The 16,127-nt window shown below is 38.0% G+C and overlaps 1 protein-coding gene across 1 annotated transcript in view; it reads right to left on the reverse strand.

Moving 5' to 3' along the window:
- Positions 1–776: 776 nt before the first annotated feature.
- Positions 777–16,127, reverse strand: part of Snoo (Sno oncogene) — a 40,364-nt gene continuing 25,013 nt past the window's right edge. Inside the window, exon 2 of the mRNA XM_028310431.1 lies at positions 777–6,069. Coding sequence (XP_028166232.1) covers positions 5,569–6,069 — 501 coding nt within the window. The 3' untranslated portion in view covers positions 777–5,568. The remainder of the gene's footprint in view (positions 6,070–16,127) is intronic.

A 16,127-nucleotide genomic window follows, 5' to 3' on the forward strand; every position in this document is an offset into this window, starting at 1 on the left:
GTATAAAGTTACATGGATCTACTGGATTAGATGCAAAGGTCAATAAGATAATATGAAAACTTAAGTTATTATAAATAGAGTCTTGTTAACTTGGGTTTAAGCCCTCTCAAGACTAATAAGATCCATAAGGCGATAGTGCTGCCACCGTTGTTGTTTCGTTAATTCTATAATCAACGAAAAAAAATATCTCAAAAAAATTAAAAGGTTAATCTATCTATTATATAAAAGAAAGTCGTGTTAGTTACTCCACTTATAACTCAAGAACGGCTGAACCGATTTAGCTGAAAATTGTCAGGGAGGTAGTTTAGAGCCAGGAGAAGGACATAGGATACTTTTTATCCCGTTATTTATTGCCATTAAGGCGGAACAAAGTTCGCCGGGTCAGCTAGTTTAATTTAAATGTAAAACTATGTGCCAGTTATCATCTCTTCAAAACAAACATGAGAATAACGACTACGAAAGTTAAGAAAATAATTAAAAAATGTACTAACACTGCAGTTGTAGGCGCTCATTGTCAGTTGTATCTAAGTAGCCATTAGCATTAACTACTTATAAAGGAAGGAAATTAAATAAAAAACGTTGGTTTATGAGATAAATTCAATATATTTCCTCGGGCATTGAAATTTCATTAAAATATTATAAAAGCGATGTCAAAACTCATCATCAGTATAAATAAAGATATTTTAATACAAATTATATTATTGAATAAACATAAATAACACGCAGTTATTAAAATTGTCGATGATTTCAAATATGAACAGGCTTTTTTCATTGAGGTAATTCTTTTTGCGACATTTTCGAAATGTCTGCGCTAAAACTGGACCCTAAGTAAAATAGGCGATATTTCTGTAGTGTAGCGCTATTTAAAAAATCTGTTCACATTTGAATCTCGATAAATAAAATAAATTGCAACCACTTGACGTCTCCGAGATCGTTTCTATCCTTACTCATATAAAATTGTATGATTGGCACGATACATTACGTCATTCAATTGTTTGTATGAGATGCAGATCAAGTAAACGTAAAAATTTTGAACTATTTTCAACAATTAATGTATGCTTGAAAGTCGTTATTCAAAATTGTAATCACAACAAGAAATACCCACCAGTTTCCCATTCTCTGGCCAATTATTTGGTTTCTTACTAAAGCTCAAACCTGGCTCCTAAAAAAGTCAATATTATTTTGGATACCCAGAATGCCAGTGTACCTACTTTTGTCGTATATTGATAACGTTGGCGCATAGATCCAGCTACAGCTTGGTGTACAAAGGTTAATTATATTTGACCTAGCCTAATAGCCTTTATTTATATTTGACTGTTTACCAATTTGGCCAGTGAATGAGAAACCTTCAGCAAGCCTTCTAAATATCCTGTCCATCATGAGCTCTCCCCTCGGAGACGTCAGCTAGCGTGTACAGTTAACCCGAAAGCATTGCGCTGCGCGTACGCCGAAATATAGCGACTAGGGTAGCCAAATGGCGTCAAGCAAGGGACTCGAATTCTGTGGGCAGGCATAATAATTTATGATCGAAATAGCAAAAATCGATTCAAATCGATTGCCCTTTATTTTCGAACCTAGTTTGATGCTTTACCAATACTCGAATTTTCTATGAAAATTGTAATTGCCAGGAACAAAACCTCTACAAATGAGTATAACTGACGCTTGGCCATTTTTAGAGACATTGGCTCTACATTTAATCAATATGTCGATGAAACATTCGGTTCGTAATTGCTTGACGCCACTTGACTGCCTTGTATCACTTGCAAGTCAGGGTACGAGAGCTTTTCACCCTTGATATGGCGGAGACCAAGACGATGGAACACATTGCTTGCAGCTGGACGTAGTGCCCTTTTGTCAAACATACATTGAGATCACAGGTATGTGTTACACCCACATAGCACGCAACCGACTGACTCAGAAAACGGAAATCAAATAAAGCAACATTTTAAATAAAACTAAATAAAAGTCCCTCTACACACAGTTACCTACAAACGTGACAGTTGAAATCGCTTCGCTCCAGCTTATTTTTTTAAGTGCAACAGTTGTAGATCGTCTTCGTGAAGCGATTTCGAATACAACTGTCACGGATGTCACTTTATCTAGTCTAGAGGTAAAGGACGAAGGTTCGCTGTTTACATTCATTTTTTAACTATACATTCTATAGGCCGTTTTAAGATGATTTAATAACATTACAGCTATTCCCACAGTCATATTGGCAATGCCACTACTACTAAATTAAGACCAACAAAAAGGGACTTTATCAAACAAAGTCTCAATCTAAATTAGTCTGTAATTTAAGTTATTTTCCGTCAAAACCGTAACCGTTGACATTGGTAAATGGATCTCCATTACGTAAAATATTCATTGTAATACCTATTTTAAAATTAATAGGTGAGAGACAGTTCAGTTGCGTGCGACGAATACCACGCCTCCGCTTCTGGCACACTCGTGCGCAGCAAATTTTAAAACAAACACTATTTACACATCGGCCCCTCACTGTCTGTTGCTCTTAATCTCAAAATATACTTTGTTTATCACTCATTAAAACGATACAACCTAACGAGCTCGTTCGTAGTTTTAGAAAGGAAAGCCAAGATCATTTGTCAGGTATTTATTTAGCACCATTTCATATTTTATTTGAATGAAGACAGTGAGAGACGACATCCTTCTGGAAACTTTTCTACCAACGCAACAATAATATACAGCCTACGCTAATAATTAAAGCATTATTTTAGTTTCAAAATGGCCAAGCCACTAATTTTGATGCAAACTAAAATAAGTCATTTATAATAACTCCAAACAATAAAATGATAAAACAACTTTAAAAACCAAAAATAATTGCCAATACTAAAAATATTAACTTTTATACAATTTAACACTAAGTTAGCCAAGCCAAAAATATCATAGCACCAAAATACGTATTAACAAAGCATTGATAGAAAAGTTTCCGAATTTTAATATAACTTAATGTGTATAAGACATACAGTCCATTTCTAATTACCTACGCTACATTATTTAATTATTTAAACAATAAGTTATTCTTATTACACTCGCTTACAGTAGGTACCTATTTGAATAATATATTAATAAGTAAATGGTAATTTATTTTCTCAAAAAGTCTCTGACTAGAGATATAACCTAACCTAGAACTGAACTTATAACAACTACCTAACTAATGTAACATAGCACTCTTTGAAAGGAAAATCATCATAAAAGAAATAAATTATATTCTTTAAACAATTTGAGCTTGGCCAAAAGATTAACAGTCACACATTCTGTGAAATTAAATTTCACAATCGCTTCACAATTTTATTGCGCTCTACACGCCCTGACTACCGAGTCGGTTAACTACTTCCTTGGGCCTCAGAATTTTAACGATACATTACAGCTTATCGCATAAAAGTACAACATGCTGCATTCTGGAAATTTCGAGATGGCTTCATTCTGCCTAGCTTCAGTAAAATAAGCCTTAATGTATCGGTAAAACACTGGTGCTAGCACCAATTCTAATTTATTACAATATGCTCACCATGATTATACCTAAAGTAGATTGGTACTAACACAACAGATGGCTTCTAATCATAGACTGCTATGAGAATCACACGAAATCACGTCGAATGTCGCCATTCGCATTTTGTGTCTGTCGACACGCTACGCTTAATAAAAAAAGAATCTTGCTCAGTCACAAAAAATATGCAATAAAAAAATGCACAGTTACTGGCAAAGGCTACACCGCATTGGGCGGTACTTCTGTTCTGACACGATACAGGAATAAAATAATTCTATTTCAGGTGACTTCATTTCAGGTTGATGTTTTATTTTTTGGATAAACTCGTTTCAATTTTGCGATTATAGGTAGCATATTATTCTAAAATGCATGGCATGTTTTTGTTGTGACGAAAAATTAAAGTAATAAAGTTTACTGTTGGAAATCAAAAAGGAATAATTCATTACAATATCCTATTCTGAAAGACTAAATACTCGTATTTATTAAGCTGCAAATATTTGTCAATATCATTAGCATGCTGAGAATACTAAAACTGATCAAGCAAGCAGAAGGCAGTATACATAGTTACAAGGTGTATGTTGGTTAAAATAGCACTGATACCTAAAATATTCCGAAGTATGAATAGGATTTCGATAAAATATGGCAAAATTGCCAATAAAAGGCGGTAGATACGGAGACTTGGTATCGTGGAAGCAGAAGTTTCCTACCTAACTTTCATCCTATTCATCTTCTACATTAACGTTAGGAAATTTACAACATCAGGCAGTGAGTTTAATATTTTTTTCACATAATAGAAATTATTGCTTCAGTATAGGCTCAATCAAAATCGAATTCTAAAATTAACATCAGCTTAACAAGAATTTTCTTAATTTTAGCCAAAATTTTTATTTACAATGAGGTAGAGTTTGGGATAATTCCCTTATTTTTAATTTGTCAGCCAGGACAATAGAATTTACTGTTAAATATTAAAGTATCAGCTGTCTCGCATGTAAGTAATAATCATTTTTGTATAACCTGCGAAAATACATAAATAATGGGATGAAAAACTTTAGCGTTTAGGGTCACCGCTCACACGGCACAGTGTGCGAGCGAGGTTAAGTTAACATTTACAGTCCCATTTTAATAAATACGCGAATTGTAAATAATATTCAATGTGAGACAGCTGTAAGCGTTATTACACTTATGAACTTATTTAGGCACAACTAAAATTAAATAATACCCTCACAAAATGGGTATCATTAAAAGTGCCGTAAAGTCAGAAGTAGTGAGAAAAATTGCGTTTTTCTACAATCTCCTAAATAGTAACGTTGATTGAGACAAGACATATTGTATTGAATTCACGTGTGAAATCACTAAATATTTCATTATTTTTGGTATGGTTGAGGTTTATACAGAGTTATTTAGCTTAAAAATAAACTAATATAATTCATAATGACGCGGTCACTGTACTTTTGATGTGTATGTTGAGTATACGGTGGAAACTGAAGTAGTAAACTTAATACATAGGGATGCTTATCAGTATGTACATTTCGCAAAATAAAAACCTAAAAATAACCCTGTATAAATTATGCTTATGTAATTGTATAACTATTTCACTATGTATATTATTGTGAGTATTTTGTTAAGTATTGAAAAGCACAGACTGAGGTTACATGAAAGGTAACAGAGGTACCTCCAGAATGGCACGCGCAAGAGACTACAACACTGTAAAATGTACAAAACGATACTTTCATAAAACTGTACTTGATTGATATGATTATGTACATCTATTGTTTCTGTTCTCCAGCTACTGTATATTTGTGGTAAATCGGACTGAATAATTTATGTACGTCGGCACCGAGACGGGTTCATCACATAAATTATCCACAACGCACAGTAAAAGAGTATAAATAGTAGAGTTCTCAATACGAATTTCATAGACGAGCAGCATCCCAAATATTGAGAAAGTAAAATCTGAAGATTATTTACACGGTGCCGGCTCACGGTCGGCACCTCGAAACTTTGTACTCTGAACACGCAATGTCACTGAGCGTTCGCAGGCGGGTGATGACCCGCGTCGGTCAACAGGGCGGCTCGCCGTCCTCCTGTTTGAGAGCGGGCGCGGGCGGCGCGGGCGACGAGGCTCGCTCGCGCCGGGCCAGCGCCGCCTCGCGCTCGTCCAGCATCGCCTCGCGCCGCGCCAACGCCGCCTCGCGCTCGTCCAGCTGCCGCGCGCGCTCCGCCAGCCGCGCGTCGGCGTCCAACAGCCGCGCCGCCAGCTCCGGCTCGGTGGGCGGCGGCGACGTGGACGACGTGACGTCATCCACCGGCGGCGTGAGCGGCTTCAGCGCCACGTTGGGCTGGTAGTCGCGCTCGAAGCTGGTGCAGTGCGCCACCCGCACCACCCGCTCGGGGTTCTGCAGCGCCGGCTCGCGCTTGCCCCACGGCCGGAACGCCGATATGGACCGGTACTGCAGGTGCGCGTAGTGGTCCAGATACAGCGCGTAGCCGTAGTCCTCCCCGCGCGCTTTCTTCGGCGGCGAGTCCGGCGGCTCCGGCTTGCATGTCACCGTCTCCACCACCTGGAATAGACAGAACAGAAATGTTAATATCCGGCAAATTCCACGCGTTCATATCTCGCTTAAAATAGAAACTAAACAAGTCTAATTAATTCAAACATTCTATGCCAAGACGCGCGCCCCTGCGTAAATGTCCAATATATGTTGACCTTCTAGACGTCAGCGCTTATCTTTTGGCGAACGTAGCGAACTTAATTATCCAGACAAATAGACAAGCGTGGAAGTACATTAATTTGAAGGAACTAGGAAAATCATTTAGGATTGGGTCTAGTTGACTATTATTTAGAATTGGGTCTAGAATACTACCTTTCCTTTGACTATACATGAAAAAAAAATTACTAAAAGATTCATCTACTAAGACAAACATCGGCGTTATCTTTCAAAATGTTTTTCAGACAGCTTCATGCTCTGGGCTGTGTGCACAGCACATTCATCTTACGTAATGCAGATGGGCTGTTGGTCTGGGAGGAGGGGGTCCCGGGAGGCAGACGTCCCCGCGACCCGCGATGTAGGTCGCGACCGGGGGCAGACGACACCGAGACAGGCCTCGCCCTAACCAAAGGTATCCGTATAGATATCGACACCTGACTTTAAGTTTCAGGCAACATTTGCAATGCAAAAGAAACAGGTGAATGTAGCATAAAGAAAACAGAGACTTGATAGATGAAGGCACTTGCAGCTTAAAAAAAACATTGCCATGGAGATAAATCCCATGTTCATTATAAAAAGAGTCGAGAGCCTATTTGTACAACGTTAATGGATTCTTAATATCGAAATATCGCCATCTGCCTACAGCCTCATTGAATGGATTCCCAAATTAAATGATAAACTCGCCTCCCGCCCACACCAGAACTTATCGATTATTTAGTTGCCAAGCCAAACTTAACTTTTCTCCCTACAGGTACACAGCTTATTTACGTGTAAAGTTTCATCGTTAAAACTTCAAGTTGTACATGTTTACAAAAACGGTGGCAGTTCAGAAACGCCTCCGACAATGGCTATAATGAGAGAACAGCGGGGGGCCTCCTACCACTATCTTACTAAACGTTACATACGCAGTCGCGTGGGGCGTTGAACACCCATTTAAGGAATAAACCCTAGAATATTATTGTTAGTTGGAAAAACCAGCCTTTTCATAGCGAATATTTCTGAACAAGTGCCTGGTTTTGAATAACCAACCTCTTGAACTTTACAAAAACAATAAAAGCAGGTACAGTAGATATGTTAGGTATTATGTGCTTCTAATTATTAAGGCATTAGTGACTGACTAGCCCCAGGAGATGAATCATGATCCTCTCCTTGATATTGACGTTCTTGAGGAGTTTCACATTCTACAAGTAAGTACTGCTTTCAATAGACTTATGTAATGCTCAAACGTTATGGGGTGTTAGTTATACCCCTCCTTTCCTGTTATGTCATCAAGCAAGAATTCTCCATAGAGTTGACGTCCGTTTTCACGTTGAATCATTTCTTAGATATGACTTCACATTTACGGTACGGGGGCAAGGAGTCTCCTCTGCAGAGAACCGGCGACCAGAGTGTTTCGAACTTCCCTGCCGCCCCCGCGACTTGCTTCCGCCTGTCGTTAAGGGCGCGGCGGAGACAGGTCAATGGGATCTCGGGGGTCAGGGCAGAGTGGGCGCGGGGCTGTCGGCCTACTTGGCGGCAATTTAGCACGTGCCTTCATTATGGAAGCGAGATGTGCTGCGTTAATGCGCGTAATGGAACGTTGTGAGTTTTTCCTTCAAAGTTTCGTAATTTACTGCCGCAGGCGCAACTGAATAAAAGGGTTCTTCTGCATCTTAATAATTCGGTCGCATGAGTTTCCTCGTGTTGTTTTTTCAGGTTGGATCAATAATAGACGGGAACTGCAGAAGACGGTAAGGTTACAAACAAATGGAGGAAAATTAAACAGTTGTTAAGTTCATTAAACAAAAACAACTCCCGATTTCCAGTCAGTTTACAACAGCGGTGGAATGAATGACGATTTGAATGGCGGCCTGCTTGCCCAAGCAAACAACGTGGGATAGACAAAACATTTCACGCGAACGTCCATTACGCCCTGACGACCGTAATGTAGCGTTACGAAGTGAGGGTTTCCACCAGGCACTAGAGCACCAAAAAGAGTCAAATTCGACCTTAACTTTTTCTGAGATTCCCATTGGTCAAAGGAATTTTTGATTTATTTCGGAATGTCCTAAGAATACCCAAACCCATTTCAAATGTAGCATGAGTATAAATAAGTTGAGTAATTAATTTGACACTAAACGATTTCAATAAATATCAGTATAGACTGCCTTAATGTGTGTACCGAAATTACTGTGTATCTCCCATTCCACGAATCTCTTTCCCTAGCAATCAATAACTCTACAGAAGGACACCTACGAACCTACCTACATGTGGCGATCTAAAAATAGCTGACCTATTGGAATGGCACATACCTACCGAAATAAAAAAGTGATTTGTTCTAAAAAGACTAATGGATAGAGGATCTTGTAGATTCATATATCGAGCTGACCGTCATTACGCAGACACTCATGTTAAGTTAGATATTAAAAACAACCGCGATAACAGCCTTCGCTGTAGATATTAATAATGTTTTAGGCATTAATACAGTTTTATCGGATAGCGCGGACATATTTACAACGACTTTGTTTACTTGGCAAATTAAAGTTATCGTAATACCTACTTACTTGAGGTTATCGTCTGCAAGCCATTTCTCAAAGCCGTCATAACATGGGGCCTCTATACCAAAACAAGATAAGAACTCGCGCAGTTTTAAACAAAAGATACGCCATTTTGTTTGATAATGTTCTTGTTGATTATAGAACGTTCTGAATGCTTGAACAACATTATCATGAATTTTTGGACCGTTGGATTTGGTTCATAAAGCATTCATAGATGTTTTAAGCCTAATAGACATCGATAGTGCCTTTAAATTAGGAAATCAGATACATTAGATGGCTATAGGAATAGGTAGGTAGGCTAAATACTAAATAATGATATTTTGCCATCGATTGGTGTTAGTTTCCAAGTCACTTTAATAAACGTTTGAACTCTCACGAAGTTCTGTAAACGTTGAAAGCTAATAATAAAGGAATAAATTGTTGTAAAGCAATTTAAAGTTCAAATCGGCGTAGTCGCAATAAAGAATGGCAGTTGGCATATAGGTTTTATTTTCAGAGCTTCATGAGATTGCAAAAACCTGAGAGCTAACATAAATAGCCTCTACTTACTTTAGTTTCAAATTATATAGACAAACAATAATGTAAAATCTGCACTATGAAGTGAAAATTTATGAAAATAGTTACGCATTAAGTGTGAGAATTTTTGAGACTTTTTAATGCACGATTCGCGCGGAAGTTGAATGCAGACTTTTGGAACGTTTACCTTCTGGCGCTCTACATACAACTCGCGCGCGGAGGGTAGGAAAGCATTTTCTATACTACCTTCTTACGTCACAATAAATTTTGGCTCGCGGCAACCCTGCACCAGCCTAGCTTTCAATGAACGTGTATTTATTTTGACAACGCTCGAGAAACGACGCGAACAGCAAATAACCGCGTGCGCAGATCATCCGCGATTCAATTAAAATATGTTTGTTGATTTAGTGCGTAACGGGACGACGAACCGATGCCGCATTCCTCATTTAGACAACCACTATTATTATCCCAATCTCTAGACGGCTGCTTTTATTGAGATTTTCACCGACTTTTACAACTTAATTACGGATTTATGACGTGGTCTAATTAGTAGTACAATAACGTTACAGATCATACATATTTACAAAATACGCCAGTACATTTTTAATAGGCAACTCGTGTTTTCGAACCCATAAAACGTGTACTAAAGTTAACAAGCAACAACCGCAAGTAATGGCTGCGGTGTTTAGTTGTTACACAGAAATGTTGGAGAATATTTTTACATTACTCGTGCAACTGCTTAAAAATAAAGTAGAAAAGTTTACAGTTTCGGTACCGTTTTCTCGCACGAAGAAAATGCTTCAGAAAAGACTGAATAGCATAATTTAGCTTAGCTAGAGAGTAAAAATATCTATTACGCAAGCGGGGCGCGGGCCGACGCATCGCACCCTGGGGGCCTGGGGGAGGGGGCCAGACGCCTCGGCAACACCCCTAAACGACCAAGGTCAACCCACCAGACGACGACGCCAGCCAAGCTAAATTACACTCTACGCAAGCCACTTAGAATCTAATCTGGAAATTGAAGTAAACAAACGTTGTCGTCATGGCATTGTAAGTCGTATGCCAACAGTCCCAAAATTGAAAACCCCTTCTTTTGGGGTGCCGTAGTGTGGCAGTTGTAGCATGTTAGTCTGCCGGGCAATCAATGAGTCCTCGTATGAATTATGTAGGTATACTAGCTGTTGCCTACGGCTTTGCACTCGTAGTCGGGTTTTTTATTGCTTTTACAACTCAACATACCAAATTATCAATGGTCTTATCTATAAAACGGCTCATTTTCATATTAACTTCAATTCCCCTAGTCTACCCTTCCAAAAATCCTTACATTCAGCTACTTCAGCTTTGAGATGTAATGTTGATAGATTAGTCAACGACGATTTTGATTTAAGAGACATTTCCCCATAATAAGGAAGAAAATACTGTTATTATTTCTATCAAATTAACAATAATTCACGAAAAAACGATTGGAAGCAAACGTTATTGCCATGTCGACGATATAAGTATATTATGTAGAGTCTGGATTTATCTATGACTGAAGGGTGATTCGTACAAACTGAATATTATGTGAAGACGGTTAAAAATCTGAAGCCATAGTAGAGCAGTTTGACAGAGGCCTATGTAAAATGTAAAAAGAGACATAATAGGTAGGTAAAGTCAGTCTCGAGTGCGATAAGACAAAAGAAATAATCTATTTAAAAGCACGTGCACTGAGCACGTTTTCGTAAGTAATAAACTAAAATAATAAACCTAAAGCAAACAGATCAGTATTAAAAGGCTAATAAATAAAAATATCAGACATAAAGATAATTGCTTAGCTGATAAAACAAGCGGACAGATATCTTTAATTGCCCTCTTCGATCAAATCGGATAACTGTAAGCCGAAATGTCACGACTTTCGCACTATTACGCCTTAGACTTATTTATCCTTTATATCTGATAAATGGGTATTTGTTAACGAATTCAATAAAGCTTTTTACTGGAGATCATATCGTTGTTATAAAAGACGCCCAGTCTTGAAGGTCTCTGTATATTGATTCACTCGGTCGTGCTACTGCTCGCGCGATTCATTTAATTTTGTCGTGCTCGCCTTTGATAAATAATACGCTCGAAGCCATTTTGGGAAATAAATCAACATTTATGTAACCAATCTCTATGTATAGTTAACAATATTTATCAGATTTGTGGAGCAATGCGCTTGATACTGACCCGGAAGAGTTTACCATACTTCGAAACCTTAGCCACTTAGAGTCGTTGGATTTTTGTTGAGGAACTAACAAAGCTCTACATTTTAATTTACCCTTATTTCATTATGAACATCTGAATCCATAGAAATCCAAAAAGAATCGTGCAAAAGAAAATAAAGTGAAGTTGTTTTCTCCACGTTATTATCTCTTACGCACTTCACGAAGAAAATTTGACGAAAAAAGTTCACAACTCTACTTTTGTTGAAAAATCGCACTTATACCCACTGCTTATGATGCCTCAGTCTACCTTGATATTATGTTGTCGTCAGTACATTTACGTGCATGCAAATGCCTCGTACTTTATGAACAAAGAGCAGGTTCAACACCTCAGCCCCGTCAACGGTAACTGGTAGATTAAAACACAGTTACTTGCTTCTCGAGCGATGCGGCAATTTGCTACCGTAACGTTAATGCGGGTGTATCAATGCATCGTATCTCTAAATTACACCTTTGGATAGCCTCAAGCGGCTTCACCTGTGGCCACTTGGGCTGTAAAGGGAAACTTAGAAAAATGGTCTATTCCACTTTGATCACCATAGGCTTTGATCACCCAGGTGACCAAAGTGGACTCCAGTTAAATTACTATTTTAGTTTCTTTTAATCCTATTCATTGTCCAATTGTTGTACTTACATATTTTGTTTTGTAACATTTTTGATATTTTTTTAAAACCCGCAACAATAATAGGCTAGTTGCCTAAAAAAATTTTTTTAGTCCGTAATGTTTAATATCAAAAAATATTGGACACATATATTTTTATTTGTCAATCTAACAAATAATTACATAGTTATGGTGCGTTGAAGTTGCGCACGACGTCACAACGTGCGGCATTTTTAAGCAAGCGTTGACGTCACGGGCCTCTTCTTATGAACTTTAGGGCGCTTTATCTCTTTAAATTTTCATTAGTTTGAAAAAGTGAAAAATACCTGTAGAGTATTTTTTTATAAGTTAACTGACGGACTAATTAAAACTCTTGCTTTTTAACCCAGGCAACATCCCCATTGGACATCTGTGTATGTGATTATTCAGAGGTGTAATTTATTTATAGATGATCAAAGGAAACTAAAATATTAATTAAACTGGAGTTCACTTTGATCACCTGGGTGATCAAAGCCAGGTGATCAAAGTGGAATAAGTAGACCTTTAATGAGCGAAGACAGTCTGTGTGTAAGTGTAAGGATAAGTTGTTACAGCTAGAATCTGTGGGAGCAGTGACGGAGGGAGGAATCGCCTCGGGTCTCAAGAAGTCAAGCACACTGATAACGTTGCGCACTAAGATTTGTGGAATGGAACTTCTTGAAAGATAAGCATTTCCCAAAATAACTCAAGGTTCTAGAATTCATTAACGATATCTCTTTTTAATTGGGGTTATTTAAGTCGATGACGCGATATTTTAGTGTGTCTGATAAAGTAACAAACAACGTTAAATTACTTTTCTTTGCAGTCTCAACCATACCAGCGCAAGCGCCAGGGTGCAATTACGTGTGCGTGACAGCCGCTCGGGAACGACGCACGCGCCGCTACCTCGTCTACGATACGGCTCTACTTTCGAATTTTACAAACAAATTGCTCGGGGCTCTAACATGGTTTAGATGGGATTGAAAGAAATATATTTCGACTCGGATAGAGTGATTGATCGTAGAGAGTTTGTTAGTTAGAGGATAAGGTAGTTACACAAAAGATCCCACTATGTTGTAATATTGAGGCATTGCAGTAGATGATGATAAACACTTCTGAATGTTATTTATATCTTCTAATTACCGCGAAAGAAGATTAAGTTAATGAAGTAAGTACGCAAAGAAGTCATAGGCATGGAATTTTTAGCTTTCCATGAAAACTGTTCAACCACTTCGTTTTGTTTCACGGAAAGTAAGTTTGATCCAAGAAAGATCTGGAAAAACTTTTAAAGCTAAAAACAACTTTTCTGATGAAAAATTAACTTGTACAATGATACTGAAGCCTCCATACAGCACGTATTTACATTCACGGAGATAGACGTATACCATGCATTTAGATAGTCATCTAACTATGTGATCTACGCTACATACACGACATATTATTGTCTCGTTAACTCATACACAGATACTATCTTGTCCCGACTCTTTTGAGGCATAGAAGCGGCGCATTTGTGTCACAATATCTTCATACAACGCTTGCTTATAAATTTTAAACACAATGTTTTGACAGACCTCTTTTGTGTAACCTCACTTTATCTAGAATCTTCTAGAACATTTGAATGGGACGTCTATTTCTGACACAGTTAAGGTCAAATGTGAAAAGGAAGCTCTACATATATTACTGAATTAAAAATACCGTACGTTTTCCTCATCTTCTAGTGTACGAGTAGTCAGTAATTTAATTCCCTAGTTGTTTCTGATATCTTGTGACTTGTGACGACCAACATAGGTACTATGTTTTTGATGGAGGATCCACAGCTTTACTTTAGATCCAAATAGCAAGGCACTATAGTTATTTAATTTTAAGCGTTAAGAGTCGCATCTCAAACTAATTTGTAAATTCCCGCCTTAGGCAGTTCTATTTTTTTAAGTTATTTATAATTTTCAAAGCAAGGCACTATATTGATTTACACGGGACTATTCCCATCTTCCGTTGCCCCAATTGATTTCTCAGATCTTCGATCAATTTCATCACTTCAGCCCGACCACCAACGGCCATTACGTTTCGCGGCACGTCCAGCGGCCTCCGTCGCACCTGCTCGCTCGCTGCAGTTCCCACGACTCGGGCGACCTTCGCGATTATTCTGCATTCAAGATCACACATAACTTACAATATTCAGTCTTCGAAACGAAGTCAGGATATTGACAATTCAAAAAGGATGATGTGGTGCCTTGCTGATTCTGAATTTGACTTACAAAGAATGTACATTTCATAATAGGGAAGGAAAGTTTCGTCTACCGGTTACTTAACATCAAACAGGATGGTAGAGTTTTGCAAGTTCAAACAATTTTATTTATTTTTTTTAACAATTTTATTAAAAATTTTGCGGTGTTATATTGTAAACTACCCGCAATATAACATGTCTGACGACTATTGTTGTAGTTACTGCAAATAAAACGCAATTTTAGACATTTGGACGAAGTAGTTTAATGTAACATCTCAAAGATTTCCTGGAATTACCTACGTGGGTTAGGTATTCAGCTAGATTGTTGTTTTTACCAACACATTCCAAGACACGCTAATCGCTAGTACCTACTATCGAGTCGGTCCTATCGTGAGAAGTGAGCGGTCGCGCCGCGCCTTCGGTCTGGTCCAATGACAGAGCGCGGTGGCTCTACGACGCGCATTATCGTGTACACGGCATTTGAGATATTTAGGTTAGGCACAGACAGTTTCAGGGACAGTTTTGGCACTTACTGGATTCTCATAAACAAGTAAACTATTGTAAGCTTTACTTAGCTCTTTGAAAAAAGGATAATTTTGTCACATGAGGTCTCATCCGGAATGCTATAACCTTACTGTTGCTACACTTGCTACTTGCTATACGATTAATCTTCAATTCCATACATTGGTCTCCACTCAATTTCTCTCCTTAAAATAGATACTCCAAAAACTACGACTTCTCGGCTCTCGGCTACATGATTTTACTGTAGCTCTACCAGAGCCAGAATTTCTTCTTTGATTAGGTACTTCTACTTACTGTGTATACGTATACTCAGTACCTATTTGTAGGATTATGTGATGTTGTTGTTCTGCATAATCGTGCAAAACTAGTAAAATAAAACTTAGTATTTGTCATTTTCTTTGACGTAGATAGAGAAGTCTTTAGAATGCTTTTGCAGTTTACGTATTAGGTACATTAATTTTAATGTACCTACTTAATATTATTAATTCAAAAATGGTACAGACATGAAAAATGAGAAGCTTCTCTATGTATGGACAGCCTCGTTTGAATGGCCTTCTTGTTGAGTTTTAACTTAGTATTTCAGTTTGTACATGGGCCTATGAATAATATTTGCAAAAGATTTCAAAACGTTCATGCAATTCCGTTAAAAGTTAACACCACAACTGGCGTACAGTGTAGCAGAATTAATTACCTGCTCATTTATTATGAATTCGTACTTTCCTACTATTTATTAGCTGTGAAACTCATAGGAATCCACGAAACCATAACTCACAAACAAGTAGGAAGTGAGAAATGTCGTAGTATCTAGTTACGTACGCAAATGTGGTATCTTACTTAGTAATTGCTAATTAGCGGTAATGTAGATCTTGTTGCTGTCGTAATAAGGCAGGGATCGGGTAGTCTGCTTGTTGACACCTCATTGCGTACCGTGTACTGAAAATATCCTCGCATTCCGAAACGAACATTCCAGCTTGGATCCAAACAGACCGTATTTCACGCTGTATGTACCTACCTGTTTGGAAAGGATTCCAGGCTATTTGTAAATGGAATCGGATAAAACCAACACAGAAGACAGCTAAATAGTAAGACAAGGAGTTTATACCACGATGGGAGCAGAAATTGCATCACCAACGCTTACAATTTCGTAGTTGATTCTTTGTGTGATACATTATCACACAAACAACATTAATTTTGTTTTCATGGACAAAATGTTGTCTTAAATTATCTTTCAGATAAAGGTAAATTTTTGTTAC

This window comes from Ostrinia furnacalis, unplaced genomic scaffold (genome assembly GCF_004193835.3).
Source record: "Ostrinia furnacalis isolate ACB-3 unplaced genomic scaffold, ASM419383v2 OfSCF3016, whole genome shotgun sequence".
Taxonomy (NCBI): Eukaryota; Metazoa; Arthropoda; class Insecta; order Lepidoptera; family Crambidae; genus Ostrinia; species Ostrinia furnacalis.